Genomic DNA, 15414 nt, shown 5'->3' with positions numbered 1-15414 from the left:
ACGGGTTCCAAACATTTTAAGAGGATATTGGTGAGCAATTACCATTTTTAAAACTCCTTTTAAAAATCCCTGCTTTCCTCAAACTGATCAGCGTAGTAATCCTTAACACTGTAATGAAAATTAATTGAATCATTAGCATAAGTGAAATGTATGAGGGACGTACAGTTTATGGGTTCAGAGTGATCAAGTGATTATTAAGAGAAAGTCAACAATAAAGAGAAATGGTTTTGCTGTCGATATAAACATTTCTTGATATTGTTATAATTCTGACATTGCAAGACCAAGCCAGATTTGGTCCGAAAACCTTGTGATGAATTCAGTGTTAGCAGGAAATATCACTTATTCAATATAAATAATATTTTGCAGGTGGATTGTTCATTTAGTTACACCGTATGCCATCAGGAGATAGAAAGGTCTGGAATCAGCCTGTTCAAATGTTTGAACAGCAAGCAAATATAGTTTGTAGATGGCTACATACAGTTATATGTGTTGGTGGGCTAGACATATGGCGCCATCTACTGATTAAGATGATGTACTACAGGATTTTGCTGATGTACTAAAGTTATGAGGGTTTGGCTCTTTTGATTTGGGACTTTTAGCAACCACCTAGCAACCAGGTGATGTATTAAAGATTTAAACACAAAAATGTAATTGTAACTACTTTTTCTGTAATCAGTATAAACATTTGTGAATGTGTGTGTGTGCTGACATTTGTGTGAACGTGATGACTGCAGAGGAACTCTGTCCATGGATCTGACACAGTTTATTTAGAGTCTTGGGAACAGCTCAGTGAAACTGTCAAAGCAGAGCGCTCAGATAAAGCTGTTCTTCCTCACGGTGCTGCTGAGCTTTATAAGAGTCTGTGATTCCAGTGTGGAACTGTCAGCACAAGACATCAGAGTTCAGGAGAAGAACAGTTCGAATCAATTTAGAAATTAACACGTGTGCGGGAGCTTGAATTGAGAATTTAGTTTGGAACGCATTTCATTAATATTATTCTGAAATTAAACCGAAAAATATTAAAAAGCAAACACACCATTAAACATTATCACTTAATCCTTCAGAAATCATTCTAAAATGCTACTCCAGTATTCAGTGTCATGTAATCCTTCAGAAATCATTCTAAAATGCTGGTGTTTAAGAAACATTTCTTATTACTTTTTTATACATTGATACATGATACATTTTTTCAAGATTCTTTAATGTACAGAGTAGAAAGTTTAAAAGATCAGCATTTTTTTAATATAAATCATTTGTAATAATATAGTATTTAATGACACTTTTTGATCAATTTAATGCATCCTTAATGTACATTTTTCTTTCTGACAAATGTTTATAAATATTAAATTTTTTATTTTATTTGCATATTGTTTTTCTGTTGATGAACTGATTCATAGGTTGTGTGGTGTCGCCACCTAGGGGAAAGATTTCTAAATGCTTTAGTAGATGTTTGTTGTTTGGGCTTGTAGCAGTATTGTGATGTTTTCATTTTCTCATACTATTCATTTATCTCTTTATGCGGCCTTAAGCAAATATTTTTTCTTTCTTGTTATGTCTTGTTTCTTCTGAGTCACATGTCATGCTTTGAAACTCAGGTTTTCATTTAAGCAGAAAACATCGGTAGGGCTTTGTTTATAAACCAATTATTTCATTCCAGCTGTTAGATGAGCTTTATCTGTTTATCAGACTGGAAAGTAATAAAAAAAAAAAAAAAAAAAAAAATGTTTATATATATATATATATATATATATATATATATATATATATATATATATATGACAATGCTGTGATGGGAAAAAACATATTGGTCCTATGCAAAATATAATTTCTTCTTTTCTTTCTCTGGATTTTTTGATTGAAGTATGAAGTGGAATTTTTTTCTTGACCAGTTTAGAAGAATCAGCCCTGGAAAATTTGATTCATCATGATATTATGACCTTGTTAGATGCAAACTCCTTAATCTCTGATACAAAGACAGTTCTTGTGCTCTTTCTGTTTTTTCCTTTGCTTCTGTCTCTCTCTTAAACTCACAAACCCACACGCCGTCTCTTGCTCCTCCGCTGGTTTGGACGATGGCTTCTGGTTATCAGTTGGAAGGCAGGCACAGAGAGACCGGCGTGTGTGGCATTGCATGACAGGCCAGGGGTCGACAGCATTACAAGGCATGTGTGTATAGCTGCACATCCGTGTAAGAGTGTGTGTGTGCGCCTCTTGGCTGCCAGTTTCCTGTGTCTGCATTTGAATTACAAAAGCAAGCAGAGCTGGCATGAAAATAGAAAAATGTTTATCTGTTAGCCTCTCTCGGCCCTACGTATACACACACTTCTTACTGAACTGAGAGAGACAGAAGAGTAAACGGTCTGCAGCTGAGACCAGAAATGGGTCAGAGCGTCCTTCAAAGCATCTCTTTGCATCTTTACATTTATGGAATATTTTGGCGTGGAACAAACATGAAAAAGATGAAGTTAACAGGTGTGTTGACATAGCGTTACGGCACACTCTTAAAAATAAAGGTTCCAAAGAGGGGTTGCACAGGAATGCCATTAAAAAAAAAAGTAGTTTCCCACAGAACCTTTCAGTGACCCAGTTGTTAAAATAGCAATGTTTTTCTTAGTGCATTTTAATAATCCAAAGAACATTTTTCCACTGGAAAGGTTAGCATGGATGCTAAAAGTTCTTCATTGGGCATCAATGCCAGTAAAGAACCTGTTTTTAAGTTTGCATAGAGGTAGTATGTTTTCAGATAACTTGCATTAGGGTAATGTAAAGAGTCAAGATAAATTCTTCTGTTTATAGTACTATTATGCATAAAATATTTTGGTACAAGATTTTGCATAAGGATGTGTGGTTTGAGATTTAAATGTAGAAACTGAGTTGGTTTCTAAATGAAGGGATTCATTCATGATTTCTAAAAACATGATCAGACAGACCTTTTTTTTTTTATTTTGCAGAGTGTGTTTTTGTGCTGGTACTTTGGCTGGTTTATGGATAAATAATTATGACACTAAAACTGCCAGTAGGTCCCTGTCTTAATGAGTGATTCATTGATTCATTCATTCAATGATTCATTCAAAACGTCTGATTCATTTCGAGACGAAGCAAGTGACGGTCTTTATGAATGGATCATTGAATCACTGAGTGCTTCTCTGCTCCTGCTTTGTTTGGAACTATAGTATTTTCACTAGCAAGACCAAAAATACAGACAATATTGTGTCTAAGATATAACTTACTTAATATTAACTTGTTTGTTGTATAAAATCAATTTCATTTGCTCACACACTGATATTCAGGAAAATGGTGATATTACTAAACTATACCATATTTTATAAATATAAAAACAAACTCATATAAGGATATTTTTTGCTTACGTAACTCGAATTATATGGTCATTCTAACTGCATTCTAATAGGCTTCATCACATGCTTTTGGACTCAGAAGATGAGTTGTTTTTTTTTTTTTTTTTTTTTTTTGCAGCGTGAGTGACATCGTTAAAACAACAAGCATGTATATATATGTTTACATTATAATTGAAATTATATCTAAATATTTTAAGTGTAAACAAAACATTTTTCTTAAATGTATACATGCATGTTTGTGTGTTTATTTATACATAATAAATATGCACAGTACACACACACATATATTATAATCATTTGACAGCACTAATATATATTATTACACTTAATTTTAATGGAAACCTATCAGATTGTGAAGTGAATGGGAGCTCAGGATGTTCTGGATCCCTCTTCATCCAGAAAATTGCAAATTAAACCCTGATCTGCTTCCGTTCAGCTTCCCAACTCTCTCTCTCTCTCTCTCTCTCTCTCTCTCTCTCTCTCTCTCTCTCTCTCTCTAAAGACACATATTGTAGGTCATTTATGGTTTCTTAATCCATAATCTTTATTAATTGTCTAATGAGTGATGCCATTTTGATGGAACATCTTATATTGATTTCATGCCTGGATGAAAATGGTGAATGTCTTTACATGACTTCTTGTTACTCCACCCCTTTCCTGTCTTACTGGGGGGTTCTCTAGAGTTTTCTATTACGTATGCAAAATGCACCCCAAATCTGCCTCCTCTCCCTAATCCACCAAACACACAAAGACTGTTTACACTGTGTGTGCATGTTTGAATTGTGATTACACTGGAAACAGTTTGAATTTGATGTGGGTTTAAGGATTAAGGTTGTGTCTGCCTGTAGCCAAGGTGTGAAGCACTGTTGCCAGGATGCGGTGTGTGTGTAAATGTATGTTTTATTTGCTTATAAATGTGATTGTGTGAGCACGAGTTCTGTTTTCTTTGAGGAGGAAAGGGTGGTGGTTTCCCTTCAAAACATTAGATGAGAAAATAATCAACAGTACAGTAATAAAATGAGAAATATTACGAAATACAAGAAGAAATACTGTGTAAAGCACTCATCTTTGTAAATTAAAATGGTCCAACAGCAACACCAGCAGATGAGCTTTCAGAGAGAGGCAGTGTCTCTTTACCCTGCCTTGAAAACATAATGTTCTCATGTAGAAGATGTGAAGCATGGTGTGAAACAGATGATAAGTCATGTAAGAGTGCCTTCATAGCACTAGGATTGGCTCGATGCAGTAATACCCATCTGTCATGATTGTAACTGATCTGTAAGTCAGCTTCAATGGCTGTTTTGTTGTTCTAGTTGGTTTAAATAAATACATTTAGTGTTGGTTTCTTGTTGATAGAATAAGATAAATGCTCAGTTAACCCCAAAAAATGGGTAAACAAAAAAAAAAACAAAAACACAAAACAAAAAAAACACAATAAACTCTTCCCCTACAAAAAAAAAAAAAATTTAACTTCCCCCCTAATTTTGAACCCACTACTATCCACACATTTTTCAAAAAAATGTTTTTATTGCTTGCACTAAAAAAATTTATCATCAAAAACAAAAAGCACAAATATTCCTACATTCTGTAAGATATTCCTTGTAACAAAATGTCCTACAAAATTTCTTAAATTTACAGTAAAAATTACAGGTTGGCTTATTGGTGTCTGTATATTTTACAACTAAATGTAAACTGAAAATGAAACACCCTAATGTACATCACTAATTAAAAAAATGTATATTTAAAACAAATATATTCATATTTGATGTTTAACATATAGGGACTTATACGGGGAATGTTTGACCGTAAATTATACAGTCATTAATTTGTTTTACTTGTAAAAAGCACACATTTGACAGTATTTTATAATAAAATTACATATTTTGTTAAACCATTTACAAAGTCTCATATATGGTATATATTAAGGTATTTTTCAGTTAACCAATTAATAGATTTTTACTGTAAAAAAAAAATTTGATTAATATAAAGCATACTTTTTAAAATAAATATTGCATGTCACACTGGACAATACAACTTGTCACTGCTTGAAATTACATGCTACCCAACCAAATAATAAGGTAGTGGTGAGAGTCTCTGAAAGACATGTTTTGAAGCTACAAACAAGATTCACATTAAAATAACTTTAACTGAAAATCTATTTGAACGAGAAAATATGATATATTTCAGATTAAAAAAAAAAAATCCTAAATTTTATGTCATAACTTTGGTTTACATTACTCTTTTTGTAACTGAAAAAGATGGTGCAATGTATAGATACAAGTGTGTGTGTGTGTGTGTGTGTGTGTGTGTGTGTGTGTGTGACTCTTGGCCCTGAAACACAAACATATCAGAGGCCACCCTCTGCCCCGATAATCCTTTCAGATAGAAGTGATATAAAGAGAGGTAATTAATAGTGCCACAGAGCAGCTCTTATGCACAGAGGATTGGATGAAGGAGGGGTCGCCCTGTCATCTTTTTTTTTTCCCCATTCCCCTTTTTTTGTTTTCCTGCCTTTTCCACCACAGTCGAGCACAAGCGTGATAACAGGAGCTCAAGGTCAGGGCGGGGGGCAAAGCGTATGTGTGATGGAGGGAGCGTCTTCTTACAAACCAATTTGCATGAGATATCAGCAGGAATGAGAAAGAAAAACAGATGGATAGACGGGTGAAGGTTCAGTAGAAAGGAAGAAAGAGACAAGTTAAAGCACAAAGAGACAGGAAGAGAAACAACAGAGCGATTCAGAAGTAGTGTAAAGTGAGCATTAGAAACATGGGTAGAGAAATGGAAGTTTGAAAGCAGAGCTGTTTTTGGAAATGAATGGAGGCAGAATTAAGAAATTGATATTGATATAACATTGATATCTAGTTGGATTGGGAATGGAGAACCCGATCTTATCTGAACTGTTCTTAAACATCTGCATTGGAACATCATACTAAAATACTCAGACAACATGTCCTAAGTCTACAGGAAAAGTATGTTTTCGCTTCATTGTGGTTTCAGTCTGAATTGATAGTGATGGGAGAGAAACTTTAAAATAATACAAAGATAAGAAATCTAGGTGGTTGCTTAGTGGCCCAAGTCAAATGGGTTTAAAAGACTCTGTATGAGATTCTAGTTCCCTCCTTCAGTGTCTGTGGGATTGTTCGGCTCATTTTACCATCCATCAGACAATCACTTAAGTAATGTCATATCTCTCCTTAACAAGCCGAATTATTTGAGCCGAGGTGTCATTTGTGTCCATAGCCCAAATCATTAAACTATGTATGAACTTAGCAAGTGTCACTAATAAAGGACAGTGGATGGGAAACCTTGCGTTGAGTTTGGGGGCTAGAAAGAGTGAGTGAGTGACGGAGAGAGAGAAGGATGGGCGTCTGGGGGGGAACCGATGGTGTCTTTGTGATGGAGATGGAGCAGTCTCCAGCGCTGAGCTGATAATGACCAACGCTTCTAATAGCATTCGCCCCTCCACCCTTTAACCACTCAAGCGGAAAACAGGACAGAAAGAAAGAAAGAGAGAGAGCCTGTGGAACAGAGGAAGATATGTTTAAAATATGACGTTGTGAGACCGCGTGTGTCCCGGCTTATTGAAAATGTGCGTATGTGAGTGTGTGTATGTCTCGACGCCCCCTTGAGGAGACATTAAAAGACAATATGTGTGTAGTTCCCAGCCACACACACGCATGCACGCAAACACGTTCGCACCAGTCGGCTTACCCTCTTTATCGTGCTGTATTTACGGAGGGCGATGGAGCGTGAAACGCCTTTGGGCTCCTCGGGACCAGATGGAGAAGCACACACATACACACAGGCATCCAAAGGCGATCTTATCACCAGCGCATTACTGGGATTTATTGATACCCTCTGTAATCACTCCCTTATATCACTTTAAAGAAAAGAAAAATATACAGATTATGTGGATGTCTGTGAGGAAGAGCGGGAGGAGGAGACAGAGTGGATGATGGGAGAAAGAGAGTGTGAATGGGAAATGTAAGGAGGTTTATAATAATGGAATTGAGAAGTCGAGTAATATAACGCAGGTAGTCGGCTGACATACACGCGGCGCACACAAAGGGCACAGCTGAGGGGCCGAGGTGCTTTCACACACCTGACATGAGCCGAGCTGTATTCCTGCGTGTGTTTAAGAGTGTTCTGGTACTGGTTGCGGCCGAATTCATGTCACCCTAATTGGAGGTTTCTTGACCTTACTGCTTTAACTTGTCACACAGTAGATGCTTCTGCTACAACTGTTACGAGTTTAGCCTGCTACAAGAAGTTTAGTAGAATGTCAAAGCTGCTCTTTTTCACACTATGAGGCCTGAGGTGACCAGGGACTGTCAAAAAAGCATCATAAAAGAATCATTGTTGAAAAAGAGCATCATCAACATTCTGCTAAACTTGGTCCACAGAGGATAAAAACTGAGAGTAAATAATGACAGAATGTTCATTCTTAGGTCAAGTGGTTCTCAACCAGGGGACCGGGGCCCACTAGAGCTCCTCAGAGAACTTTCAAGGGGCCCTCAAGAGGGCTTAAAATAAGCTAAAACAACAAAAATCAAGATGTTTTTTAATTGATCTCCTTTTTTCTTTGAAGAACTGGATATACAAGGAAACCTAAAATTAAAAAATTCATGTGAACGAATGAAATCTATCATAATGGCCATATTTGTAATGAACTTCTGTAAAATATTTTATTGTGCTAAAATTGTGAGTGCAAATATTTGTAAAAATCCTTAGTAGTAAATCACGGATTACTGGAAGAGTAATGTAAATTCTTTGGTTAAAAAACAAGATCGCTGAAGAACTTTCAATTTCTAAAATCCTGAAAATTAAATCTATTTAAAAAAAAAAAATGTCTGTAGATTAAAGTAAGTTTTCAATGTGTAAATGGGGCTGGGGGCCTTTAAATATCATTGTGACAATCAGGGGGCCTTAGAGTCAGTAAGGTTAAGAACCACTGTTGAAACTGTACAGCACTGAGTGTTAATGAAGGAATTGCTCACTATGTTTCTTGTTATAGACTTCAGATATAAGATTGTATGTTTTTATGCATTTGGCTCAAAGGAGGCAGTCAAACTCTCATTCTGAAGATTTTTGTGTTCAGTCTCCTCCTGCTTCTAACTCTGTATCTTGTTGTTTCTCTGTAGACCACTAATGGACCCCTCCGCAAGCCCAGTGATCCAAATGCCTGCAGGAGTCCTGCTTACTGCTATAACTGCTCTAAGAAAGGACACTTCGGCCATGTGAGTGGATCAGCCTCATCTACGCTGATTGCTGGTTGCCAGTAGAACATTTTAAACACCACATTTCTAAACACACACACAAATCAGAACCCCTCATTGACCGCTGTGTTGGTCCTTGTTACTTCAAACTGCTCTATTTGTTATGAGTTTCCACTTCAAGCACAGTATGATATGAGATTAAAGTGTGTTTTCTCTGCAGGAGTGCACTGAGAGGAGAATGTATAACGGGACGTATCCCACCCTGCCATTCATTTCCTATTATGACACAAAGAAGGACATGAATTGCCGGAATCATCGACTTAAAAAGCAGGCCAGAGGTTTGTTCGATTCTTTCTGATAAGTTCAATTGATAAAGGCTGATCTAAAGATTGAGACCTAAAGATTTAATGACATGTGTCTCTTACAGAACTTCAGGAGGCCGGATTGATTTCACCTGATGGAGCTTTCATTACAAATACCCCCCAGCCGCCCAGAAAGAAACCAAAAACCAGCCACAAACAGTCTCCATATGCACACAACAACCAGCTCACGCCGAAGAGACACATCGCACACACACCAAAACACCATCCACAAGCACACAAACAGAACACACACTTGAATTTCAAGCAGGACTCACAAACACCAGGAAACCACAGCAAACCCACGCCTCAGAGCAGGTTTAAACCACAAAAGCAAAGCCAGAAGGAAGCCAAAAAGAAAACACAATCTAAAGTTATAGTTTTAGATGAAGACGCAGACTTTCCTAGAGGCTGTGAAAAGAGCCCTCACATGACAAGAGTTTTTTCATCACCTCGCAAAGCCAGTGTGACGCCGAATAAGCCCTTTGGACCTGAAAAGAACAATAAAAAGAAAACAGATCAAATAGCGAAAAAGAATGAGAGGAAATGGAGAAAGAGACAAAAAAAAGCTGCAAAAGGTTCTTCCGTGTGTCCCTCCGATGAAAACCTTTTTCTGATTAAACAAAGAAAGAAATGAAGATAAAAAAAAGCTTATTGTGTGAATGGGACGTCGGGTGATTCTCCGTCTACTGGTGGTTGGTTTTGGCTCATCTTCCTCCCTTCACATGCTTTTGTGTACAGTATTAGGGCTTTTTAGGGTTGTCCAAATCACCCAAATTCAGTAAATTGCTCAGTGCTTGGCTGCATCATATAATGATATTCATATACTAATTTGACATTAAAAAGTGCATCATTTTTTAGGGGAAAAAATGAATACATTTAGCAAACATGGTATTTTAAAAGCAAGTGTCCTGCTTGTGCGTGACGAGTGTGTAGAGTTTTCTATTTTATGTACATGCTGACTTCTGTAACATCATGGTTAAATTAAAGTCTGTTTGTATTGATAATCTGTTTGAGATTCTTTTGTAAATTAATGTTCAGTTTTATTTTAAAGTGAAATGTGTGAAATCCAGGCTTAATATGCCTTAATGTTCTGAAAAGCATGACTGTATTACCATCAAAACAGTCCTTTGGTCTTTTTTTAAAAAAATTTTTAGAATCCCACCAGTACAACCAATGGATGAGTTCGGGGGCGGGGCTATCTGTTTGGCCGACCAATGGCAGATGTGGGAGTGGAATCCAGTTTAAAAGCAGTCTTTTCTAAAATGAAATATACACATTCTGTGCTTCTCTATTTTCACTTTACAAACAGGATGCGCATTAACATTACATTGAAACACCAGTAGGTGGCGACATCTGTCTTAATCAGTTAGTCTTCTAATCATTGGCTGCGTTATTTTACATAATTTTATGATATAGGCACATGTATATAAATATATATATATAATAATAAAAATTCTCACTCCAACTTGAACTCAAAAGTTGGCAGCCCTGCAAAATAGGAAATGGCAATATTATGTAAATTTATTCATAATGAGTTTATTGTTTATTGGACTCTCAACCGTGCTCTTGATCTGTGTGGCTATGATCTCCTTTATTTTAAAAATCTGTCTGTTGAACTGACATCTTACTTTCAGACAAAAAAAATATGTGTTCCACCTTTAACCTCTTTCCTGTGATTATCTTCTTGAGCTCCAGGTGTTGTTTAGGGCTGTGCAGCTTTAAAGTGATGACAGGCAGCAAGCCAGCTGGTTAAGTGGTTAAACCAGTGCCATTTCCTTCTCTTTCCCTGTTTTTCACTTTTTAAGATCCCACATTCCTTCTTTTTATTCCATGCAATTCCTCTTTTCGCTTTCACTGGATGTCCAGCTCCAGAAGAGTCCAGATTTGTTCAATTGTTCTGTGAATGCGTGTAATGTTGTTCTGCTCTGCAGGACCGTGTGTGTGTGGACATTTATGTGAAAGTGTGTGCCATCGGGCTTTTATTGCCCGAAAAGTTTTTCAACAGTAAAAGAGGAGAGATGATTTCTTAAGCCAAATATAAATCCAACACCAAACATGGCAGTCCAGCTTACATGCAGAAAGAAATATCAGATTTTTTTCTTTAAGCTTTGCAGACAGTATGTAAACTCAAGAGTCCCCCGAGGCTTGGCTCAGATGTGTAAGAGAGATACAGCACGATGTGAGTGAAGAAGCATATAGTCACTATTGAAACTGAGTCCCACAAGCTCACTCACACTGATTTATTCTGACTAATTCTTTAGAAGTGATTACTCAGGCTTTTTACTGGCATAGTTGGCCACAACACATTCCCAGCACTTTGACTCAACATACAGCCCTCAAAACATCCACAGTCATTCACTTAAGTGTAATTAACAAACCATGCTCATCACCATTTCACTTTCAAGGACAGTATTTGCTCGTAAAATCTGTTTTTGGTCAAGATAGTAAGAACTCTTGAAACTGAATTTGCCTGCAGATCTGAATCTTGACTTCACCACTGTGGTCCATTTCTGTATGTGACATCTCTTTTTCATTAGTCCTCAGTGCAGCCCAAATAGGGCTTAATAAAAGCTATATGTATATAAATGGCCAAAGGCTACAAAAGCGTGTAAATATAGGTATGAATATAGCTTTAAACCCATGAAAGTAATAAAATAATGAAAAATGGGAAGAGTTTGTGATTAAAATAGATGTTTTTATGGTACTTTTTTATGGACCCTGCATATGTGCTGATTGCTTGCCAGAAAATGTCACTCAATGCTGAGCATGGCCAAGTTTATGGAAACAATGACAGAGATGGAATATGATTTCAAAAGAAAAAAAAGTTTTGGTTTGAACTGAAAATGTAATTGAGATCCCCAAACATTTCTGTAGCAGTGTTATTTCAGTATTATTTATATACTATTATCATATTCATTCATATTTTGAATGAACTTTTATTAGTTTTTATTTCAGTATGCATTTTAATTTTACTTTAAGTTTTAGTAATTTTTTTTATTTTTAGCCATTTTTATTATATTTTAATAGATTTTAAGAATAAAATGATTTAAATTTTAGTTTTAATAATTTTAGTATTTTTCATCTAATATTTTATTTGATTATCACAAACTATTTTTAATAGTTTTCATTAACAACAACAACACTTCTCTTTTTGTCTCTAGTTTTACTGCACTTGCATTAAAGTCTTAAATCACCCTGATCGTGTCAACATTTTATGTTTTCACTGCCTAGTAAAGGAATACATATAAAATAAAGGCCTTGGTTTTTAATGCACCCAAGTGAAATAAGACATTTGTGTGCGATCTGTTCAGCATTAAGTTGAATTTTTTGGGATTAGTTTTTTTTTTTTCTTCTTTTAATCAGCTTGTGTCAGCACAAGGTCTTTGAATTGTGATGTACTAATAACCATAAAAATAATTTAGCCGGGTGTTATTTAACCATTAGGAACAACTTTCATAGTGTCTATAGCACATGCAAAAGAAAACTGAACTCACAGTTCTTTGCATTTTGCTGCTGTGGCTGCACACTTCAAGATATAGTTCAAACAAAAATGAAAATTTGCTGAAAATGTACTCACCCTCATGTCATCCAAGATGTAGTTGAGTTTGTTACAATTTCTTACATCACTTGCTCACCATTGGATCCTTTGCAGTGAATGGGTGCTGTCAGAACGAGAGTCCAAACAGCTGATAAAAAACAAGCAATGCTATGAAAAGTTAAAAACATCTTAATTCATCTGTTTCTTACAAACACACACCTTTTCTCTTCACAAGTCATTAATTATTGGACTGTCGTGTGGATTAATGTGATGTTTCTATCAGCTGTTTGGACTCTCATTCTGACGGCACCCATTCACTGCAGAGGATACACTGCTGAGCAAGTGATGCAATGCTACATTACTCCAAATCTGTTCTGATGAAGAAATTAAATATTTTCAGCATTTTTTTATTTTTTTTTTGCATTTTTGAGTGAACTATTCCTATAAGATTCTTAGAAGTTGTAGTAGGTTATCCATATATTTTTTTTCTACTGTATCATGAATACTGCATACTCCACATCCTTCTAGTGTTTGACACTGCATTTTGCATACTAGGGAAATATGAATATTTCTACAGTGGGAACGAGACTGGTTCCCACGGCCATGGAAAACCTGAAAATAACAGATTACAATTTCGATTTCCATGCCTGGATATATCACGGAAATACAGTATTTTTTTTTCTGCTCCTCTCTCAAGTATTTAATGGGCAAGACCTTGCTCTTTGTGAGTGCTTGTGTAGAGTAAAACTTGCCCTTAAGCCAGTGAGATACCATCAGTCTTGTCTGTCTGTTCAGGGTCTTATTGAAGATGTTTGGACACTAATAGTATAATTAATTGAAATCTTTCTAAAAAGTCATGGAAATTCACTTGTAGGTGTTCCCCTGCTAATGTCATAACACAGACTGTGGTCTCTATTGACAGTGATGTATTTGTATTTTGCAACTGCATCCTCTCAACAGAGTCATTCCACCTTTAGATTGGGTTTGTTTGATTTAGTACACTTGGGAGACATCCACTGTTATTTACTTTCCATACTAATCCACAGCGGGCATGTAAAATGCAGAGCTGTTATTAAGTATGCTTAGTACTGACATTCCTCTCCAAATCCCTGTACTTTTGGATGAGTCTCTGTCGGGTTTCCAGCTTTCTGTTTCTGTGTCTTAAAGAACTGTCTGCGGAGGCTGTCAGAGCCTTGTCTGCATTTTTAGTGTGACTTGGATATTTCCTCCAAGCAGTCGCGGAATGCATTTCTCTCTGTTTACCATCCAGAAGGGTAAGCAAATGTGACTATTAACCATATAACACATTATCTGCACACATAAACATGTACGGATACATGTCATCTAAATCACTGCACTGCAACAGGTGTGTAGTCGACAGTGTGCGGATTGGGAATGTGTCCATTTTATGCTTGTAAATCAGTGTGAAGCCCCTCTGTAACCCTCCTTCCTCCTCAACCGGAGCTTCATACTGTAGCTTCCAGACAAAACTTAATTTACATAGAGTGCAGAAAACAGAGAACAACATCAGCGGGTCATTCAGTCTAAGTAGATCTAATAAAACGGGGACTGAGTAAAATTCACTGCCAGTAAGTGGAGTTTTTAAATTAAGATGATTTGACTTTAGACAAATTATGCTTGGTCTTAAATCAGACTCAGTTATTTATTTATGAGTATATGGTCCATTCTCTCGTTCACTTTCTTTTGTAAAAACCTCAATTTTTGGCTTAAGATGACTGTTATGACCCCAAAATGGTCTAGGGAACATAAAACCCAACAAATGCATGGATTAATCCACATTTCCCTCGTTAAAAAAGAAGTGCATTTAATGTGCACCTGTACTCGCAGATCATATAATATTAATGCAATAAAAGGCAGCTTAAGTGGAGCACCTTGTAATGGCAAATTGAAAGAGTTACTTTAAAGCACATTTTAAATCAAACATTTATAAAGCACATTTATAACCCTTTGTCATGCTTTGAAGAAGTTCAAATATTGTGATGTTGACTTACAGAGTAAAGCACTATAAGTCAGCTATTAATTATAGTTTTAACTACCCAGATAGCACACATATGTCTGTTAAAGATCTCTTCATCTGGAAAGCATCTGCTGTGTGCAAATATCTGATAGATGTCAGTTTTACATACATTCTAAATCATAAACATCTTAAAGACATCTTCTAAACATCTATTTGACATCTGATAGGAAACGTCCTATAGACGTATTGCAGATGAGCAAACGCTAAAAAATATGTCTTGCAGATGTAAATGCAGACGTACTAAACTGCAATTTCATCATCACAATATTACAAACATATTTAAATACATGACGTATAAGTTTCAATTGAAAGCTGTTGTATTGTAAGTAGTTTTGTGTACTGTCGTAATTACAGTGGATAGCTGTACACGTACATTTGCAGCAGTCTGCTTTCAATGTAAAAACATATATACGGTTGTTTTAACCATATTTTAAACACATTACAATTAATTATGAAGATGTAAGTCATACTTGAGTTGTTCAAAAAAGCACTCAGTTAATTGCATTTAATATATTTAATATAAACTATGATCATTTAAGATTCAGGATTCAAGATTTTTATATGTATATGACAAATATATATATATATGTTTGTGTGTGTGTGTGTGTGTGTGTGTGTCCCTATTTATATACATCCTGCTATTTGATTTTAATTTGAATAATTTTGCATGTGTGTTAACTGACACATCCTGACTGAATTATATTGAGTGCTTGGTTCTCCTAAATAAGAAAATGGTTAAATCTGTGCTTCATGAGGACATTTTTGTGAATACTTCTCCAGAAACATTGAATAAATTGGAGCATGTGTGAAAACAGGTGAATAGAGTTTAAATGATCCAAGAATGTGTCTTTGTTTGGAGAGCTAAAGTAACGCTCCGGGCTTGTATGCTAATAGAATCAGT

At 35.9% G+C, this 15414-nt stretch overlaps 1 protein-coding gene across 1 annotated transcript in view; it reads left to right on the top strand.

Annotated features, from left to right (window-relative positions):
* LOC109053126 (zinc finger CCHC domain-containing protein 7) overlaps nt 1–9941 on the top strand; it is a 49906-nt gene extending 39965 nt beyond the window's left edge. Inside the window, exons 6-8 of the mRNA XM_042711072.1 lie at nt 8501–8596; nt 8796–8913; nt 9003–9941. Coding sequence (XP_042567006.1) covers nt 8501–8596; nt 8796–8913; nt 9003–9571 — 783 coding nt within the window. The 3' untranslated portion in view covers nt 9572–9941. The remainder of the gene's footprint in view (nt 1–8500; nt 8597–8795; nt 8914–9002) is intronic.
* Nucleotides 9942–15414: the final 5473 nt, after the last annotated feature.

The sequence above is a fragment of the Cyprinus carpio genome, chromosome A1 (assembly GCF_018340385.1).
Source record: "Cyprinus carpio isolate SPL01 chromosome A1, ASM1834038v1, whole genome shotgun sequence".
Taxonomy (NCBI): Eukaryota; Metazoa; Chordata; class Actinopteri; order Cypriniformes; family Cyprinidae; genus Cyprinus; species Cyprinus carpio.
The sequence above is the reverse complement of the archived record's forward strand: the minus strand, read 5'-3'. Positions and strand labels throughout refer to the sequence as shown.